Genomic DNA, 20,705 nt, shown 5'->3' on the forward strand with positions numbered 1-20,705 from the left:
TGGCGCGCTGGTGGTTGTTTCGTCTGCCGCTGGACGAGCGTTTATCGGGTCAACGAAGGGGACTTCAACAGTCTGAACTTCGAGAAATCAACTCTTTGCGACTCCTTGATTGGTACAATAGATATTTGAAACACCGATAGCCTCTATTTGAAGTTCTTTCCGTCTGTGTCTTGCGACCTGAAGGCTGTCCTATGGACCAAGCGATTTTGAACAGCTTTGTGGAGTGATATAAAACTTTTGCGCCGGAAGACGAGGATAAATGTCTTGTTGCACGTCGCACTTCTGCAGCATATATTGCTATACATAAAGAAACTGTCAACTGATCGTCCGAGTTGCAAGGGCATCCGAGAAATGGTAGTCAAAGAACTGTCAAGTGTTGTGGTGGATGTCGGTATCGTGGTGGGGCCGTGCGAGAAGAAGTGACCTTTGTTGCAAGTCGCTTTTCTGCACGTCTTATTACTATACATCCCAATGTTATATCCGCGTACTGGCTCTCTGTATCTATGATGCGCAGTGATCATTGAGTAAGTCTTAGTGTGCTGCTGTCGTTTCGTGGCGGCAAGCTGATGGGGATGATTGAGGTCGCCGAGGACATTTCGCTACGAGATGCTCTTTCGTGGTCGACAGGCCTTGACAGGTTATCCTTGACCATCTGATAGTCAATCGGAGGTGCAAAGCTTGCTGCAAGAAAGAGAAGCGGTGTCGGGCATGATGCTGGCGATTGGCGGCTGGGCTTAGCGGCGGGATGTGGGCGATAACCAGTCAAAGACTTGACAAGAGCTTTGTTGCCAGTCGCTCTTTCGGCGCCTAAATCATGCTGAAAAGCTTTTGCAGAAGTTTTGAGTATATCCAGAAGGTCGCGAGACAGATCAAGAGTGTTATGGGGAAGTGTGCGAGGGCGAGGTTGGGAAGGCTGGGTTGAGCACACGAGCTGACCACTTGACAAGATTTCGACCTTCCAATCTGTACTTCATCTGACTCGTACTTCCAATGCCTTGGTATTATCTGGAGATACCATCAAGGAAGTTGCGTCCTTCGTGATATTATCGGTCATGGATGAGGCAAGTCGTTGAAAGGAAGATATCCAGGATGAAGAAATTATCTTTGTTGCACATCGAATATCTGCAGCATATATTAAGTACCAGATCTTCTGACTCAACCCTAGACATTTATGACGCCTCTAAGTCAAAAGTTCTGTGCTCAGAGATATGAGCCGCTGCGACAACTTAGTAAGAGCTGAGATTCGGGACGAAAGAGGAAGAAAAGCCTTGCGATGCTCGTCGCAATTCTGCAGTACATACCGGAACACTGCAAAGGTAAGGAGTCAATCACAATGAGAAGCTGACGTATGCTTTCGTTATCACGTACGAGACTTTTTCAAGCTGTTGTACCCTCGCAGGTGACACGGCAAATCGTCGACCCGAAACTTTTTCTCATGACGCTGGAGACAATTGGCAAGTTGGGGATCGTGAATCTGCAGTTTAAATTAAAAAGCAGGCTGAACAAGGAAGGTTTAAATATAGAATTACGACCTATGCTTGAAGAGGTTGAGGTGAATGGAGTGATGCGAGGCTTGAGGTCTTAGGTGGGGTAATATTGCATGCGCGAATCTTGACTAATGCGGAGGTTGGGCTTGGTAATATCGACGAATGCGGCCTAGTGGACTTACAATCGCCACAACAAGAAAGACAGCTGATGCGCGATATTTGGAAGGTCCATGACTTTCTCTGGTTCTGCCGTCTATACCTAGTAAGGTGCAGTGTGAAAATTATGGGCATCACGTGATGACAAAAGCCCCTGAAGGCATTCGCTACTCGCTAATCCTGCTGGCAGCCCCTGAAGTATATCCGATGGGACGTGCTCATTTCATAGAGTCTTAGATCCACTTATTGCCAAAGAGGGAATATTCAATATCGCTATATGCGTCCCCTATGTACCTGTGCGGTAAAACTTCTCAGGAATCAGTCTCTGGTCCTTCACTTGTACCCCCCCTCCTCCAACGGTAATCGACGCAAGGATGAACGTGGCCCATGCGGTTCAAGGACTGCACTGCTCATTAAACAATTTTGAGGTACCTCTAACTCTGCTGATTCTGCATCCCGTGAAAACTGTCTCATTAGAACAGACATGTGTTTAATAGCTCCCACTTTCCTGAGCAGAATTCAAGATGACATATTTTGATGCCCAATCAAAGCATGGGTATTTGAGCCCTTCATGATGGCAAAAAATGACACTAGACGGCGAAATCACGATGAGGGTACTTCAAACATGAGTGAAAACCGAGTTAAAGATGAGAGGCCAATATTAAAGATGTTGATGCTCAGGCTATAAGCAAGCAAAGGGCCGGGGCAAGCTGTTGAGCGTGAATTCGACATGATTGAAATGAGGGAAAAGGTTGCAATAAGTCTGCCTTTGCATGCCTACCTAGCTGAGGTAAAGTACAGACTGGGGTGCTTGAGGCCAAGGCCTCCCGCGGCAGGATCATCTTGAATTGCCAATCACTTGCAATGACTTGGCGCTCGATCCTCCAACTAGTGTAGTGAGAGAGCGAGCCTGATGTGGAATTTGATTGAGAGAGAGATTTGCATCCTCTTTGTCCAGTTCCCGAATATCTCCAAATGATTTCCTGAAGAGAGGTCGCCCGGTACGAACAGGGAATCAGGCCGCTAGTTCAGACCCGAATCGAACCTTCCATCTCGAACACCAAAATTTCCCCTCTCCATCTCCATCACAACAATGGAAGTTTTCGTCTTCAACTTTCGTTACAATGCCACGCCATCGCAACACTATAAATCAACAAACAGCTGTGGTATCCGCCCTATCGCGTCTTCATGCAAGACAGAAGTCTAGACACTGTCGCGAACCCTCCCATTATTAACAACAGGCCCCAAGACAGTATGGCTTCAGGGCACTGATAGAAAGACCGACATCTCTTAGCGATTCTGGGGAATGAGTGATACCCTATCGGGTCTGAAGAAGAATTTGAACGGCGAGTATCCATGCTGTCTTCCGAGCATCACCGTACAGAGGACCGAGTTCGAAATTTGCGAGACCTGTCTAGCTTTTCAGAACTAGAGATCTATCGAGCACTGCTTGAAGGATTCAGGTTGACTTGTTGAAGAAGATATCAGCAAGCCAGTCATCAAATTTGGCACTTCCATTATCTTTCCTGATTTGGAGAATTTGAGTTGCTCGGATTTCTGCTTTCGTCCCCGGGAGTCCGGGCCATTATCTGTGGAGGCGTCAGATCTGTGGGAAACCCTTTCAGCTGCCGCATCCTCTCTCTACAAGTCAGAGGCATGTTAGAGAGCGCTAGTGAAAGGTGTAAGCTTCTCGGCGCTGCCCGGCCATAAAAGCCTAAGCCGTGGGAGCTTCATCCGAGATGCCGATGCAATGTAGGCTCGACTTTCTGGCTATCTCCTTGGCAGTATGGTTTCCTGCTCGTATAGAGCTCGGACATCATGTCAAACCCGAAGAGAATCCTAGGGTCGCTCTCTAGCTATGCTTTTGCTATTTGGAGGGCCGTTCTGCTTTCAACTTACCATACTCTCTGACACCAGAATCATTGATGCATATTCTGGATATCAAGCCGCCAAGATACACCCGCATCTGCAACCTCCGTTGGCCATCTTAGCTTACGGATGTTTCATGTCCCGGCGAAGCACTACATATACTTCTGCAGCCGGCCGGACTTATGATCAGAGATCAGGCTTTGCCTAAAGACAGAAGTCGGCGACCGAGCTCGGGATATTCTGCGCAATTTGCATATTCCACCATGTCTGTCGACCCAAGCTCTTTCGGCCCAAGATGTGGAAGGGTTACATTGATGTGAACCTTTACCAGGCTTGAGGAATTATCCCTGTTCCACCAAGAATTATGGCTGCCTTTGAGCAAAGTGCACGAAGTTCTAACATACAAGTCAGTTTGCGAACATAAAGAAGGACTATGTCTGAGATATTCAAAAGGTGGTTTGGTTGCCAAAGACTTAAACTTGCCACCTCAAGTATACAGCATGTGTTGCAATTCGACCTGTCTATCTTTGGCATCGAGCCTTTGCGGCCTGGACGCGTATATCGAGCCCAAGTCGGTGGATCTACACCTTCAAAACTCCCCGGATGTACGATTCAGGTCAAATTGATCATGTTAATAGCGTGTTGCCCTAACGCACCAATGTTGCATGTCACAGCCAAGGCAGACTCGACCAAAACAACTCGAGGACTTGGCCGGCTGGAGCCCCCACACGAAACTATAGCACAGCACCCTGCGACTTATCTCAAACTCCAGTACGGATCCAAAAACCGACGCTCCATTCTGGGCAACCCCCACGGGGTCTTGTCACGATCTCCTGCAGGTGGTCTCAGATGAGAGACGCTGTCACGTGTTACACAAGTTTCTCGTCACAACCCGCATGAGGACGGTGACGAATGCGAGTAAACGCAAATTCATCTAGTGCGGATGTCAGTCTCACGTCCACGGATGGCCCCCACCTTGTAAACTTTGTCTAGAGCATCCCAAGTCCTTGGCATCGGGAGTTGCTACTGGGATTTGGCTTGCTCAATGGATGTCCATCACCAAGTGGATGAAAGTGTGGATCTCTTGTAGTAGTTCTACACTATCTCTATAGATGTTGTAGAAGCCGAGTACTTTTAATTTATGTGGGCTATGATGTTAATCCTGTGCGATGAATTCATCGCGGACACTGAACAACCTAAAGTCATGGTCTCAAAGCTTCAAATTCAGCTCACCACTCATCTGCAGTACCGCTGTTTCCTTATCATCTTTATTCAGCGATGACGTCTCGATCAAGCAATGCCACACTCAAAACGCGCTCAACAATCTTATTCTCTTCGCCATCTAGGTACAATCTCTTGGCGCACTAACATCAGCCTCCCTTGGCGGACAATTGGCACTTGGCCCAGGAGCGATCCCCTCTTGGATGCCTCAAACTCACAACAACACATCCATAATGTCTAAGACTATCACAAGCAGAGACGGCCGAGTCAGCTCTTATCTTGGTATCGGCGCAAACATAAGTTTCGCGTCAGGTTAAGCTCAAAGAGGGGCGATCACCACGGTACTCCAGCGCCAACATCACAAGTCCCGATAATGAATCCGCACAACCTCCCTTGGCTGCGGAGAGTGAAGCAGTTCTGTGAGGAAGTAACTTCTTGAGGTTTATTTTTCAACGTGCGTACACTCTGTATCGGACTTTACTATCTGTATCTGCCTCCGTCACAGCCTCTTGCCAAGTGTCGGTGGCTTTCATATGTTGTTGATGTCCATCTACTTCCCAATGCGTGACTTGTGCTGGCACCAATTCATATACTTACATGCTTCATTTTTCTCGATATATTCATTTCCTCTTTGTCATTGTTGTATTTCAACTAAACGTTCTCACATCATCGTCAAGCGAATTAGCTCTTAAGATGACAGGCCAATTCACTGAGAAAGACCCTCAGCGGTGTGCTCATTATGCGAGATTCATGTCACACCTCACTCTAGCTGAGGCAAACTCTATATTCTGGCTACTATTCATCACAGTAAGTGTTATCGTCTCTGCTGAAAGTTAGCAATGATCTACACCTAGAGCATCAACTCTAACAATTTGCAGGTCCTTATTTTGATGTGCATCAGCTCACTACAACATCACAAGTGAGTGACTGGTCTTACTTCCGACCCTTCTTCGCTAAACCATACGGTCTTTCTCGTCTCCAACATTCATTAACATACCTCAGATCCAACGCCATCGCCGAGCGTGACAAAGCCCTCCCCAAAAAGGTCACATCCTCAACATCCCACCAGCTCAAAAATCGGCGTCTTCGCCTCCACTACCTCTCCATCGCCTCTCTATGTCTCGTTCTCGCCGCCACGGCAACAGTCTTCGAATGCTTCGCTCTCTTCAATATCGAGTTCTGTGATGGCGAAGACCTGATGCAGATCTACTGGGGCTTTTGGTCCGTTCTCCAAGTTGGTTCTAATATCGCTATTCTAGGAGTCATGGTGCAATTCTGGATTGTATTGGGAGATATCGAGACTCCGAGTTGGGCTGTGGCTCTAGGGACGCCGGTGCTGGTCTTTGCAGCTATTGGGTTCGGGGGTAGGCACGTATTTAAGGAGACTGTGGGCAGGATTAGAAGGAAAAGACAAGGTGTTGGGGATGAGGAGATGGGAAGGCGAAGCGACAACGAAGAAGACCAGTTGCGTGACGATGATGTGGTGGGACCGAGAGATGAGATTGTCCCTGAGAAGTACAATGGGGATAGGTCATTGAGCACTGCGTACGTAACACTGCCTCTGCTGAATTAATGCTAACAGTATTAGACCGACAATGGTTCCTACAGAAGCACCACCATCGCGAAACAGCAGCGTGTCTCACTATCTGCCTTCGATTGGCGATATCAGTGTTGGTCGGCACAGCACGTTCTGGCAGCGTGATCTAAGGAATATGCTCAATGAAGTCATTTCGAATCATCCACGAGAACACAACAGACACTAGAGTAGAACCCTTTCCTTTACAGCAATTTATTGGCGTTACCCGGGGTATAGAACTAGATAGATGTTCCCTTTACGAATTTACGACGTTATGACCCAAATCTTTCTCTTCCATATATACACCCCAATCACCCTCATGTCTCTCATTCCTCACAACACGCAATTCGAGACTGCAGTTTCCATCCAAAGTTTCGTGTAAACCCTGTGCAAGAACTCAATATGCGGTGGCATCGGAGCCTTGTCCGCTTTCCCAAGTCCTTGAAACAACACACTCTTCAACCCAAAGACAGCCTCTCCCTTCTCCTTATCAACCTTCACACTCATCTCAAACAATCCATCCGTAGCTCTAACCTCCTTATTCAACGGCGAATCTCCACACCTAACCACAATCCTCCCATCCTCCACATCCTTCTCCACAACCTCAAAATGATCCGTAATCTCCGTCCCTACATCATACTTCGACTCCCGCAACTCCTTCCTATCCCACAACTGATGTCCCGTCCTCCCCACATCCCCTCTCCACTTCCGCTCCAATATCCGCCGCTGAACCTCATACCCCCATCCGCTCCAAACACCCGCACAGAATGCCTCAACCAGTTTCCCCTCTTTCTCTTTTTCTAGTAATTGTGGTTTTATTTTCGATAATGGCACGCGACGAATGCACAGGTCTTGCGTCGCGGGGTTCTTGTTCGGGTTCTGGAATAGGTAGGCCGCTGAGGAATATATCTTGTCGGATGGAGAGAGGGGTACGAATTGGGCGTTTCGAGTCCAGAATGCGAAGGCGCCGACGGTGCCAGCGCCGCCCAGGACGGTGGTTGAGATGAGGGTGCGGAAGATGCCCATTTTTATTTAGGAAAGAGTGTTGTATTCAGAATGGGCGCGGGCGCGAGGGTTGGAGGACGAGAGGCCGGAGAGGATGAAGTTGTGGATTGAGGCGAAGAGCTGGTGTCTTAGGAAGAGAACGCGGGTTTGGGTTCGTTGTAATGGGGTTGTGGAGGTTGTTGTGGAGTGAGAGTGGGATGTTTGGAGTGGTGGTTGGGAGAAATTGGAGGGGAGCGCTGCCAAGATGCCAATCGGGTTAGCGGGGTGTGGACGGGTATATTTTCACGAGTCAGTACATACCTGTTGTCCACATTTTGTGTATTCTTTTACTTCTCAACGAAGAACGATTGAATGGTGGAATGAAGTATTGAAGAAGTTTTCTGTGATGTTTGAGATTTCTACTCGCCATACAAGTGTATATAAGAAGTCGCCGACCGGTGAACGGGTGTTATTCTTCGTCAGGACCTGGGAGGAAGATGGAGGAGGTCCGTCAATTGTCCGAAACGACCTCCGTTCTTTATATTGCACGCGGCTTGGATGAACATCCTTTACCATTCGGAGTCTATACGTTAATTGGAGCCTTTCTCTTCTTTGAGGACATTCCTCAGAATCCCCGATCAGGACTTGCAAGGCTGAAGGTGTGGACATACCCCACCTTGTTACTTACGAAGGCAAGTGCCATCCATGTACAGAAGAGCATGTCTTGCAAAGATGGAGTATTTGACTCTGATGAATGATGGGCTACCTCTTCCTGCTTCTTGGCCGACGAGATTGTCATCATATTCTGAGAAGTGAGTGGCCGATGTGGCTGCGACACTGCAGCAAATCGGAGCAGCATGTCTGTCCATCTTTGCCATACTCTTAGCTCTGACACACCTTCTCAAGTGACATGTATTAGTTGAAGAGTAACGCTACGATGATGTGCATTGTTTGTTGAGAATGGTGAGGGCAGCAGACATCATTAAATTGCTGTCCACGTTTCTCATGCCATTAACTGCCTCAAAATCTCAGCATACCTTCGTGTTAAGCTTCAGATTTACGGCTTCACTTACCTAGTCATATATATTCTAGACTTCCTAACTGTTGGAATAAAGACAGCTCATGATCTTATCTTTGATCAGCTAAGCAGCGCCTAAATTGTTCAAGACACTCGAAGAGTCCGTGTCACAATCACTGACCACCTCCAAGTCCTTGTCATTTCCGACACAATACTTTTATTGAAATTATCTCGTGTTCCAACTGTCGTGTCATTGGACGTGATCCTTGTGTCGAAGCAAGTCTGCGGAGGAGAGCCTCAGAACCCTACCCCATGCTCAACAGACAACTGGTCCCAAACATGTTTGAACTGCGGGAGTTCAGTTCGACGAGACGTACGGCCAATAAGTGGAAAGGTTATTTCAACGGCTGCCGCTCGGATCCCAGCACGAGGTTACATTGGCTGAGAGCTGAATGGCAAATGCTGGGTCCACCACCGGGTCGTTAGGCTTTCTCGTTCACGACGGCACTCGAGCCACGGCCGAATCACTATCTCTTCCAGCACTATACCAATCAGAAACAACTCATCAAAGTCAAGTGGTTGTTCATGTCGAGTTGTGGCAATCTTCGAAACACCTGCGTGGCCCTGACAGCTGTAGCGAATTTTGACTCGATCGGTAATAGCTACCCGAGAATGAGAATATCGTGCAAACTCTCTCCACATCCTCCACTCCCTTGTAATGAGCCACTGGCTCAAGCCGTTTCCAACGGGTTTGTGGCACAACCTCGACAGATTTGGCGATATGGTGACATTTCCAATATTTCGTGGTGGCATGTTGAGATATTTTAGGAATGGTCCTCCCGATGGCTTGCATGGCAGACAGGGGAAGGCCAACACGACTCTATCCGGGGGCTTGGGAGTATCAAGTCAACAACGTGGACCCCAAAGCTATCAATCTCAGACTACTTCTGTGCCATTTCCATTTCATATGTAGGAAGCTCAGCCCGCATTTTTGTTTTCGACTTTTTGCTTGAGACTTCTCTGCCGTGGCTTTTCAAGTCCAAACATTTCGTCATAGATCTTTAAATTGCCAAGTTTCATATACCGGGGCATAAGTCGCCTCTGCCTTGATTCATCATGGTCGACTACAACGAGAATGTATATGGCCGACGAGGATTGGACGGCAGAAGTCACATTCCAGCATTGCCTTTCTGGGTCGCTCTCATCCGCATTGCTCAATTTGTACGGATATCCACTAACTCTAGAGTGTAAATCTTGATTGCTCGCTGTACTGAGAAGATATAGATTCTAGCCCTCATCACCCTCATTCTCGCTGGATATGCGTCCGGCGTCTTCGGAGCAGGATATGTAAGTCTACCTTCCACCCTCTTGTCAAGGACGGTATCACTAACTCACCTAGTTCCCTGGCTATGGTATGTACCTCGAATCGAATTGAGGACCTAGTTTCTAACAGCACTGTCAAGGCATGACATTTTTCACCTTCGCGTGGACCGTCTTATTCTTACTCTATGTACGCTCAAAACATCAAACACTTGCCCCATCAAAAGACTAACAATGCGCTCCAGATATTCGTCACTCCACTCTGGTTCCCGCAAGTGTACCTCTACTGGGCACACCTCGGCTTCGAAATCGCAACCGTAATCTTCTGGCTCGTCACATTCGCCCTCCTCGCTCAAGAAGCAGCTGTTTGGAACGCTTTCTCAACGGCTGACGCCGAACTCAACACCGCACTTTCAGAGGCTGGTTCCAACGCTATTGTCTTCCCGCATTGGGATCAAGCTATCAAGGCTACCAAAGCTGCAGCAGGAATTGGTGCCTTGACTTGGCTTCTGTTCATTGTTACTCTTGTTGTCTTTAGTACGCCCCTCACCTCTCCACTTTTCAAAGACATAAGCAACTAACCAAAGCTTGATAGGTTTCTTGCTCCACAAACACCGCGTCGCAAACGGCTCAACGGGATTCGGAATCAGTCGTCCTGCAGCAGCACCAACAGACGTCGAAGCCAAACCCGCTACAACGACAGAAAAGATCCCTACTACTACCGCGGAACCACCGCTCGAGCTCAACGATGTCAATGGTGCGCAGCACCAGGTGTCTTCGCCTGCTTTTGCTTAGGCAGGTTTCGCATTCGAGCTTCAAGAGAGAGACGATGAAGGTGGATCACCATATCTATGAGCCTTTTTTGACGGTGGAGGTGGATTTGGGGTGTGATGATTGGTGGGAGGGGTGGTAAGGCGTCGGTTGTGATGAGAGGGAGGGCGAGACAGAAATGAGAGAATATCTGCGGAGTTTGATTTCGATACCCCATTCATTCATGCAGTAAAAGCTTTTCTTGGTCTTGGCGGGTAATGGAGCGGTTGGATTAATGTGGCGTCTAAGTTAGACATCACTCACATTCGCTGAGATACTTTTCTTTCTGTTTAATAGGTATATAAGTAATATATGCGGCGACGTTGTAGTCGATGATGATTCGTCTGCTACATGGAACATATCTCAAGAGCCATAGAGTAGTGTCCAGATCTTTACTCTAGTTTGCAATGTCAATAATCTTCTCAGACCACTAAGCGTTCCCAATTGTTGCATCCCCCTTGGTATTTGTATCATTTCCCAATTACCAGCTACACGATCTTATGCTCTCACGTATCTCGCAGCCTTCCCATTCTTCTTAGCAGCCGCTGTAGCAGCCGGCTCAGCAGTCTATCCAAAATCAGCTCTCATACCAACCATTAAACTCAAGACCGAGATACGTACCCCAGTAATGATGTCCCCAGCATTAAACGAATCCACAGCAGATTGAGCTAATGCGGCAGCCTAGAACATTCGTCAATACACACTTCCATTCAAAGTTTTCAAAAAGAGTACTTACCGCTTCACCAGCCGATCCATCTGACGCATCTGGATTCACGAACGTGGCGTCCGCATTCGCTTTATTCTCAGCTCGTCGCCCGGCCTTGTTAGCTTTGGCGTTCGCTGCTGCGGTAGCTGCGGGTGCCTGTTCGCGGGGTGTGGTTAGACTTTGCAAGACTGAAGAGAGAGAGGAGTAACCTACAGCAGTAATGATGTCTCCTGCGTTAAAAGCATCGACGGCAGATTGAGCTAGGGCAGCGGCCTGAGAAAACCTGATTAGTTACTGTGAGTAGATGGTGGATTGATGTGTCTTTACCGCTTCACCAGCTGATCCATCTGAAGCGTCGGGATTCACGAAGTTCGCGTCGTTGGAGCTTGCTTTTGTAGCTGCAGCGTAGGCTGTGAGGGCGACTGGGGAAAAGAAGTCAGTCAGCTTTGCCAAGATGGGAAGAAGGAAAGGTCTCCATACAGCTAAGGATAGCGAGGATAGTTGAGCTCTTCATTTTGAATGTTGTTTGTACAGTACAGTACAATAAAGTATTGTTTAAAAGAACCGTCTAGGCTGTGGATAGATACAAGAATCGAAATCGTGTCAAACGAGTATTTTATTAGATGAAAATACTTTTGGAGATGCAGAAAGGAGGCGCCAAGGACTGATATAGTGGCAATGGTAGCATGTCTGGCAGAGGCAGCGGAGGATTTCGATGAACGTACGGGAGATCGACAGCCTTGTTGGGCTTGATTTTGAGGACAGGAATTTGACGCTGTCATTGGTGCTTGGTGGTCGTTCATGATACACAGGCTGATCTTATGCTTGCCGAGACGTACATCAAAGCTTGGTCAAACCGTTATGCACTACATCATGGAGAGGATCTGAGAAGAAAATGATTCTCAACATGACTTGATAAATTTCTGTCTTGATCTATATTGAGATTTGTCGCCATATTAAAATAGGTAAATGCACAAGTCCAAAGAGAAGCTGTATGGCTTGGCATCGTGTAAAAGCTCTTCGACAACAGATTGTCCCCACACTGATTATCAAAAGTTCCCCCAGATATATCATCCGAGCTTCACACGGGTTGTGAGTGATCTTCGAAGTTGTGGAACTGATTGGTCATCAATGGACGGTTCTGTTGCTCTTTTGGTTTCAGTACCCTTGGAGCATGACCATCGAGAAGTTCGGATGTTAGACGATGACTTGAGCCTCATGAATCCGGGATTTGACGCCTGGACGGCAGTTGGGATTGGTGAACTCCATCTGATGAGTGGCGTTTGGCCATGATACGAGCTTTGATAGCTCGTAGAGGCAAGAAATGGAACTTGACAGACAGGCTTCACTCAGAGTTGCAGGTATTTCGTGGAGAAACAACCGCTCATGAATGATTGATAAGTATGTACGTATTACTGCGCCATGAGAGTTGAGAAAGTGGTTTACTCGTCCTGTATTGTTGCTTCTAATAATGCTCTCGGACACAATACTCTGTGAAGCCGAAACCGAACAGAATGTAATTTCAACAGAACAACCACAAGGAATAGCTGAATTGGAATCAAAGGACCAAACTAATAATTGCAAGTTGCGATATCTCAAGCTGATGCGGGTTCATAATGCAAGAATGACGGCTGATATCTGATATAGCTGTGCAGGAAAATCGTCCTAATTACACCTGATAAATGCAAAATTGACTCCCAATAGTAGATGGACTAAATACTGCACATTGACTTCATCTAGCAAATAGCCAGGTACAAAGAATTGCGAAGAATCCATGCAGCGTTGATGGATGGTATTGCAAAACAGGAGACAGTGACGAGCTGAATCGAAAATGGCCGTCTGCCACAAAGTTGACAGACATTTCAGCTCAGCAAAACATCAAAATCCAAAGCAGTACATCAGCACCTCACAACATCACGAATCCACACGAATCCTCACTCAAGGACACGCATGATGCCATCTTCTACCCCAATCGACGCCAAAGCCCCGCAACCAATAATGGCCCACGATAAAAATCTCCTAGCAGATCCGCGGCGGAAGGTCCGGTCGAAATTTTCTTCCTCTTCTTCGAACGGACCGATCCATCCACCCGTTCTCAACATGCCAGAATGAGCGCGCAAGAGCACGCGAAATCTGTCGCTACAGCTCCTCCGCAGATGGAGGATGTTGTCGATAGGGATAAAGACATTGCGATCGCGGTGGTGGGGGAGCATGGGCATGCTGTCGACCCCGCGGTGGAAAGGAGAGTCGTGAGGAAGATTGATATGTTCTTGATTCCCGCGATGATTGTTGGGTATGGGTTGGTGTATTATGATAAAGTGAGTGTATGGGAGATTTTGGGAGTTTGGGGATTCGATGTTGGAGTTTGGGGTTGTACATTGAATTGAGGGGCAATGTTTTTGGTCGAGCTGGACATTGACGGCCTCTTTCTTGCTTTTACCTCAAGACTGTTCTATGATAGAATCTATGCTAATGTACAAAGGCAATCCTAGGTTCCGCAGTCCTCTTCGGAATGACCACCGACCTCCAGCTCTCCCAAGTCGATAACTCCACCCACCCTCCCACGACAAACACATCTCGCCTCAGCTGGGCAACCTCAATGTTCTACTTCGGCATGCTCGCCGGCCTCTACCCCATGACCTTCGCCCTCCAACGCTTCAACATGGGCCGCATCCTCGGCGTCGTCGTCTGCCTCTGGTCCCTGATCTGCATGCTCACAGCAGCAGTGACAAGTTGGCGGGGCCTCTACGCCCAACGATTCTTCCTCGGCTTTGTCGAGAGCATCATACCCACCGGCTTCATGTGCATCGTCAGCTCGTTCTATACGCAACGGGAACAGGCGTTGCGGCAGAGCTGGTGGTTCTCGTCGACGGGACTGTTTACCATTATTGGCGGGGCGCTGAATTATGGGTTTGGGCAAATTAAGGGAGGGAGTCTCAAGAGATGGCAGTATATATATTTGCTTGCTGGGTCCATCACGTTTTTCTTTGGACTGGCTTGCTTTTTCGTCCCTAACTCTCCGGTCTCGGCTTGGTTCTTGAAGAAAGATGAGCGGGTTGTAGCTACGGAGCGTCTCAGATATGGGCAGACTGGTGTGCGATGTACGAAGTTCAAGTGGTGCCAAGTCAAAGAATCGTTCTTGGACGTCAAAGTCTGGCTAGTGGCCTTGATGATGGCTTCAGCTTATACCATCAATGGTGCTATCAGTGGTTTTGGTCCCCTGATTGTTAGTACGTTTGGCTGGTCAACTCTGGATTCGATCTTGTTTCAATTTCCACTTGGGGGGATATGCTTTATCATGATCCTTCTTACTGGCTATCTATCTTCACGTATATCGAACATCAGGATCATCTTGCTTGTCTTGTGCTGTCTTCCAGTCATTGCTGGCTGTACTTTAATCTGGAAAAGCACTTGGTCGCACCGAGCTGCGGCCCCGGTCGTTGGGTACTCGATTACTGGATTTTTCGGCGCAGTGGTATCTCTTATCATCTCGATTGGGATGTCGAATGTCGCAGGGCAGACAAAGAAGTGTTTCATGGCTGCGACGATCTTCGTGGCGTATTGTGTGGGAAATATCGTTGGTCCGCAGTTGATCAAGTCACAAACCAAGTCCAGACATTATCCCGAGCTTTGGCTTGGTTTGATCATTTGCTATTGCATCACCATTGTCTCTTCACTTGCACTGTATTTTGTGCTGGCGAGGGAGAACAAGTTGCGTGCTGCGTTCGAGCAAAATGATGTAGACAGGGACAAGATGGCTTTCCTAGATCTGACGGACAAGGAGAATCCGTACTTCATGTACATGCTATGAAGGTGTACGGACACTGAAATGATAAATACTTTACAACATGCCGCCTTATACTCGATATCTGAGTCCACGACGGTTTGCTACCACAAGGATGCCGTCAGGACCAAAGTCTTGGCCTGAGCCACTTTCCAAACCAGCTTCACCTTCATCGAGCTTCTTGTTCAAGCGAACCAACATAAACCTGAGGAGCGTTGCGGCGATGATTACCACGAAGGCTGTAGTCGTGTTCACACTCATAGCGACCACATACCTTGGCGCCGCACTTGATGAATACATGTACGCCGTATAGATATCCACCGTATTCGAAAAACAAAGCCACAGCTGGTAGACTAGCCGCACGCTTGGAGGCGGGACGGGGCAAGGTATTCGAAATCCACGTCAAGACGACGACGTGACTGGAATAAAAGGACGGCACCCTCAGCATCATACTGAAATATCGTGCGGCTGTGTTAGTGTTTGCAACAGCGATAATGAATGCCGCCATTGTGAGCCACAAACGGACCTTAAGCGAAAACCTTAAAAATTGCAAAAAACAACAAAACATTAACAACTATCATACCGAGGCGGGAGTATGATAATTGCTTAGTACAAGGGCGAACCATTGTTTATCCTTAGCGGCCTCTTTTCGGACGTGGGCTACGTTGTCCTAATCCGGCCTTGAGTCTTTTTTCTGAGAAGATGTATGCCTCTTAAATCTTGTAACCTCATACTTAACTCGCTAATTCTTGAAACCAAAAAAATGCTTATTTAACACTATAAAGGGTCTCGCGATATCGGGATCGAGCTAGCCGATTTGGGACGGCAGTAAATTTGCGACTGACCATCAACACGAGCGGGATGGTGACATGCAAGTACCGTTCGCCGGTACGGTCAGCGTGCCATGCGTTCAGCGTAGCGCAGCGCCAAGTTGCTAACAGAGGACGTACGGCCGAGCGGTCAGTAGGAGAGCTGTGATACTGTCAAATCTGAGCGTTTTGACAACAGCTGGCAAGAAGTTGTTGACCGAAGCAGAGACGGTGATGCAAAAGAGGAGGACCATCAGGACGTAAGTCTTGATGTCGGTAAAAGCGAACTTGATGCCGTGAAACATGGATTGGTGCTCGCGATCTATCCAGTCATCTTCTCAGATGTCTTCGACTAGGCACCGGGCAGAGAGCTGGATCTCTTGCTCGGTCAACCACTTTGTCGTGCGTGGGAAGTTTGGCAGGATGAGGAAGGCGAAGAAAAAGACGCAGATGATTATACTGCCTTCGATAGTAAAGAGCCATCGCCGTGCGTGCAAGCCGTGGACTCCATCCATATTCTCTATGATCCCTACAGAGATCAAGCCTGAGAAAGCGCTAGAAATGAGGGGGCCTAAGTAGAGGAGGGCTTTTCGGAGGCAGAGATCTTTTCGAGTCTATCAGCATTACAAGAAGAAGAGACATTCGGGGAAATAAGCGGCTTAGACAAAGCCCAACAAGCTATTCCGCCATCTCGTCACTGATGTCAAAGACGGTACTTTGACTGCCATCAAACCGGATTTTCGAGAAGAAAATCTTCATTCCGTACTGTACGCTCTTTGGCGGTTCCACCCGAGGGTCTTAATGGATAAGCAGTCTCTATTCCTCTACTACTTCTCCGATCGAGGAAAAGACATTTCATCCTGGGAATAATTGTTTTTCTTGTGTTTGTTTGCGTACGATCTTCGCCAAGATGAATCTGGTGAACTGCTATTGGTCGGCAAAGGATGGGGATTGGGCTCCAGTCTCTGAAACATATCTTTTCCCTATCCTTGTCCGCAAGCTCGTCTTCGACCTCATCGTTCGCTTCGTTGTCGTTCTGATCGAGTCTCATCTTTAGCACTGGGCTTTTTTGTTGGCGTTGTCTTTCAATCTTTTGGCTACCTGCATCCGTCTCATCGCACGCGTCAAGTGAGGAAGTTATCGTTGCTTTGTCCGTTGAATCTCAAGGAATGCTCTGCTCTTATTGAGGAGACGAGGTCAAGAAGTCTCAGGGAAAGCGTTTGGAGCCGGTCTCTGAACTACATAGCAGGATCGTAGCTGTGAGACTTGTTCAGACTGATCATTACTGGAAGCTTGCTACTGCACGTGTAACAAACATCGGTGATAAGTATGCGTGTCCAGGTGAGTATTCACAGTGCGGGTATAATCCAGGTGCGGTTGTGGACATTTTCCCAGGATACAACGCCGCGCTGCCATGCTTGGACATTGAATGAACTTGGTTGGTGGTCCATGCTTCAGTCCTAGTGTTGGTTGGGCCATTGTTGAGAGCTACTTAAGCTGACGATACATGGTTCCATTCTCGTAATCAAGCGTGCCTTTCTGTGGGGATGGTAGGACCTGTCGCGGTGGTTGGAGGAGGTTTGCACATCTTGGCATATATTTTAGATCCCAAGATCGATTGGCTCGGCTCCTGCATCGATGCGAGGCCCGGATTCTGGATTATCTTATAAGGAGCGACACTTGATCTCATAGACACCTATTAGATGTAAGCTGCTATTGCCAACATGAGAGCGAGTTCGCGGGGGCATATCCTTTGTCTACCTTGCAGATGGTCGGTGCTCTCCTTTTCGACTGAACTTGTGTGATTCCATGCTTCCAATTTTCCTCTTCTGTATATACTGTAAAAATATTAGCGTAAGGTGAAATGGAAGGGTTGACGACGTAGAATATACGCTGATGGAGCAGTATAGCACTCATGCTCAATTGTCCGTTTGGAGGTCAGGATTTTTGAGCACCAAATGTCAGGAATTTCAACCCAGACTTTCAAGAACCAAGAAGTTGGAAACCAACTGCTTACCTTTATATCATGTCAATATGAAGTGGTTCTGATTTGCGAAGTGGAACTGCTCATCAGTGGTTCATGAGCCAGTTCGCTGAATTGAGGAGGTCGAGACCACTAAGAAGCCCGGTTGGGCTGCAATGCCAGGTAGACCTGCAGACTGCTCAAATCGGTTGCTGATTGCACAGCTCATCGGCCCCTTGGAAGCGATCCAGATGTGATGCGGCATGAAAGGCGTGAGCCACTGAGTTTCCTGTCGTCGTGTACACAACCAATGCCACAATCTCTCATTGATGATTGATAGACATTCAGAGCCGATTCTATCTTTCAACTCTTACGCATCGTGACCCCACCACCTACTCCAGACCATGAATGATTTTTTTATTTAAATCCGATGCATGGCCTACGTAGTGTATTAATACGCCCGTAAACCCAAAAATATCTTCAATTCTTACAAATCGGGAACGGAAACTCCACTCCTTCTTATAATAACAGGCGGATATGCGGGTACGCGGCCGATGAGGCCGCCTCTCTATATTCTGACACTTCTGACATCCAAGCAGATCCAATCGGAGGGCGTGGAAGCTTTGGCCGTCAAAGTCCGGCTCCCATTCTCAATGCCAAATCCCACCATTATCACATTTTGGTCTCGCCAACAGGAATTCACGTATGCCATATCAGCGCCGGAGCATCTTCCCAGGACTCGCAGCCGGCTCCGGCACTTCTCCCCTCCAAGCCCCGGCTTTCCGTCCGAAACGGGCAATGGACCGAAGCCGAGGCACGAGTCAGTCCATCTTCTTCCACTTGTTGCAACCGTCTCCGTAGGTAGAGGTTTCACAAAACCCAGACTATCAACGGCTCGAGACGCAGAGAATTTGTAATCCATCATTTCTGTTGCCTGGGTACCTATATAAAGGGAGAGCGCTTGCCAAGATGGGCAAACTGGTATCGAGAAAGCAGAACATCATGGCTCAATCAACGTACCAGTCTGTCGTCCTGGCTAAACGGCCAGAGGGGCTCATTATCCCTGGAGAGACATTGGCGATCAAGGAGAACCCGATGATCTCGGAGAAGGATGTGAAGGATGATCAGGTTCTTGTTGAGGCCATCTATCTGTCGCTCGATCCTGCGATGAGAGGCTGGCTTAATGGTATGTCTCACCCCTCCTTTGCCCCTCACACGTGATACTGACTGTTTTCAGATACGCGCTCGTATGTCCCTCCAGTTCAGATCGGCGAGGTTATGCGTGGTTTTGCCATCTGTAAAGTGCTTGCTAGCAAGTCTTCAAAGTTCTCGGCGGGAGACTATGTTACTTGCACCCCAGGATGGAGAGAAGTTGCTATTGTGGATGCGAAGGAGGTGACTCCGCTGGAGGTCACAGAGAACGGAAGACTTACGGATGCTCTTGGTGTCCTTGGCCTCACCGGACTTACGGCATATTTCGGCATGCTGAATATTGGAGAGGTCAAAACTGGAGACTTTGTTGTTGTTTCTGGTGCTGCTGGAGCAACTGGAAGCGTGGCGTGCCAAGTTGCTAAACTGAAGGGTGCGAAGGTTCTGGGTCTTGCCGGAAGTGACGACAAAGTGCAGTGGCTGAAAGAATTGGGTTGTGATGAAGCATTGAACTACAAGAGTGCGGACTTCGCGGCCCAGTTCAAAGAGAAGACCAAGGATCTGATCGATGTCTTCTTTGACAACGTCGGAGGAGAAATTCTAGAACTTGCGTTGAGTAGAGCAAAGCCACATGCACGATTTGTGATGTGCGGAGGTATGTCTGCAACACTGAGCCTTGGATTCGATTCTGACAATCAACAGCTATCAGCCAGTATAACTCCAAGACTCCCGTTGGACCTAAGGTGAGCAGTATTCCCTTCAATACCACAAAATGGACTTCCTAACCATTAACAGAATATCACTATGGTGATCGCCATGCGGATTAAAATGCAAGGCTTCATTGTCTTTGACTTCGCAGCTCAGTACCCCTCTGCACGAAAAGATATTGAGCATTGGCTTGCAGAAGGAAAACTCCAGCGCAAGGAAACTATCATAAAAGGTGGACTGAAAGCTGCAGAGCAGGCTCTTGTCGATTTGTATAAGGGAATTAACACTGGTAAGCTCTCAATTTTCGTTCTTGCACCTCATAAATCTAACTGTGCCATCAGGAAAACTTCTGGTAGAGGTAAAGGAGGACGACTCTCAGAACGGAGTTGGATCTAGGCTGTGAAAGTTTGATAGGAATACGAATTTCGTGAGTGTATGATCATAGAAAGTTTAGGACTTGAGATCCTCTTTTGAGATACGACGTCATTGCATGTACTACACCAAGTTGTTACTTTACAACGGGGCATTGTGATTGCTATCACGTGCAACTAGCAGCAGAGACAGCTAAGTTTGACTTTATCTCATAGACACAGCATTACGTAGCCTGCAATCAAACTCTGTACTACCACTTTTGTCTTGTCCTTTCGTCTTTTCTCCGATTTCATCCAATCTCAATATCCAATTCACTTTTTCTTAATGCACCACAGTCATTGAATGCTAGATTTTGCGCTTCCATATCGGCGCACTTCCACCCTTCCCATGCTAGACTTGAACTCCATCCTACAAACCATCATGGATGACTATTTTTCACACGTACCTGCCTCTTCAGAGGATGTATCTCCTTCCACTACCAGTACAGGATACTTCGACGCTGTATGGTTCTCCTTCTTCTGGTGTTCAGCGCTATGTTAACATTGAATAGCGCTCTTGTGCTTCTTCACCTAATCACAACCCTGCAGAGAGAGTTGATATGTCTGAATCAGAGATCGGCGGATATAATCCGCTCGATGAAGGACCTGCGGATGGACAGTCTAGCGATCGGGCCGTGGAGGAAGATGTCGAGGTATAGCCCCCGACATTCGTCATAAAAATCGCCCTGACACTTGCGCAGAGAATCGAGCATGACCTCAACCAACTTCTAACCT

At 47.8% G+C, this 20,705-nt stretch overlaps 7 protein-coding genes across 7 annotated transcripts; 4 read left to right on the plus strand and 3 right to left on the minus strand.

Moving 5' to 3' along the window:
• Positions 1–5,426: 5,426 nt before the first annotated feature.
• On the plus strand, positions 5,427–6,435 carry LY89DRAFT_671327 (uncharacterized protein; the record flags this gene model as incomplete). The annotated part of the gene is made up of 4 exons (XM_018213211.1): positions 5,427–5,540; positions 5,612–5,652; positions 5,736–6,278; positions 6,342–6,435. 4 exons carry the CDS (start codon positions 5,427–5,429, stop codon positions 6,433–6,435), a joined length of 792 nt encoding a protein of 263 aa, XP_018069285.1.
• A 134-nt stretch (positions 6,436–6,569) lies between these two features.
• On the minus strand, positions 6,570–7,465 carry LY89DRAFT_125544 (uncharacterized protein). Its single transcript, XM_018205194.1, has one exon. It carries the CDS (start codon positions 7,333–7,335, stop codon positions 6,643–6,645), a length of 693 nt encoding a protein of 230 aa, XP_018069286.1. The 5' UTR covers positions 7,336–7,465; the 3' UTR covers positions 6,570–6,642.
• A 1,962-nt stretch (positions 7,466–9,427) lies between these two features.
• LY89DRAFT_735988 (uncharacterized protein) lies at positions 9,428–10,426 on the plus strand (the record flags this gene model as incomplete). Its single annotated transcript, XM_018220071.1, has 6 exons — positions 9,428–9,532; positions 9,596–9,658; positions 9,711–9,723; positions 9,775–9,821; positions 9,877–10,168; positions 10,227–10,426. 6 exons carry the CDS (start codon positions 9,428–9,430, stop codon positions 10,424–10,426), a joined length of 720 nt encoding a protein of 239 aa, XP_018069287.1.
• Positions 10,427–10,939: 513 nt separating this feature from the next.
• Positions 10,940–11,661, minus strand: LY89DRAFT_671330 (uncharacterized protein; the record flags this gene model as incomplete). The annotated part of the gene is made up of 5 exons (XM_018213212.1): positions 10,940–11,008; positions 11,063–11,122; positions 11,178–11,420; positions 11,475–11,569; positions 11,628–11,661. The coding sequence occupies 5 exons, from the start codon at positions 11,659–11,661 to the stop codon at positions 10,940–10,942; spliced, it is 501 nt and encodes a 166-aa protein (XP_018069288.1).
• A 1,642-nt stretch (positions 11,662–13,303) lies between these two features.
• LY89DRAFT_698482 (MFS general substrate transporter) lies at positions 13,304–14,958 on the plus strand (the record flags this gene model as incomplete). The annotated part of the gene is made up of 2 exons (XM_018216984.1): positions 13,304–13,465; positions 13,630–14,958. 2 exons carry the CDS (start codon positions 13,304–13,306, stop codon positions 14,956–14,958), a joined length of 1,491 nt encoding a protein of 496 aa, XP_018069289.1.
• A 71-nt stretch (positions 14,959–15,029) lies between these two features.
• Positions 15,030–15,771, minus strand: LY89DRAFT_125527 (uncharacterized protein). Its single transcript, XM_018205193.1, has one exon. The coding sequence runs from the start codon at positions 15,497–15,499 to the stop codon at positions 15,101–15,103; it is 399 nt and encodes a 132-aa protein (XP_018069290.1). The 5' UTR covers positions 15,500–15,771; the 3' UTR covers positions 15,030–15,100.
• Positions 15,772–18,309: 2,538 nt separating this feature from the next.
• On the plus strand, positions 18,310–20,188 carry LY89DRAFT_686537 (NAD(P)-binding protein). Its single transcript, XM_018215309.1, has 5 exons — positions 18,310–18,889; positions 18,941–19,507; positions 19,555–19,595; positions 19,648–19,849; positions 19,902–20,188. The coding sequence occupies exons 1-5, from the start codon at positions 18,673–18,675 to the stop codon at positions 19,961–19,963; spliced, it is 1,089 nt and encodes a 362-aa protein (XP_018069291.1). The 5' UTR covers positions 18,310–18,672; the 3' UTR covers positions 19,964–20,188.
• Positions 20,189–20,705: the final 517 nt, after the last annotated feature.

Source organism: Mollisia scopiformis (assembly GCF_001500285.1).
Source record: "Mollisia scopiformis unplaced genomic scaffold LY89scaffold_16, whole genome shotgun sequence".
NCBI lineage: Eukaryota > Fungi > Ascomycota > Leotiomycetes > Helotiales > Mollisiaceae > Mollisia > Mollisia scopiformis.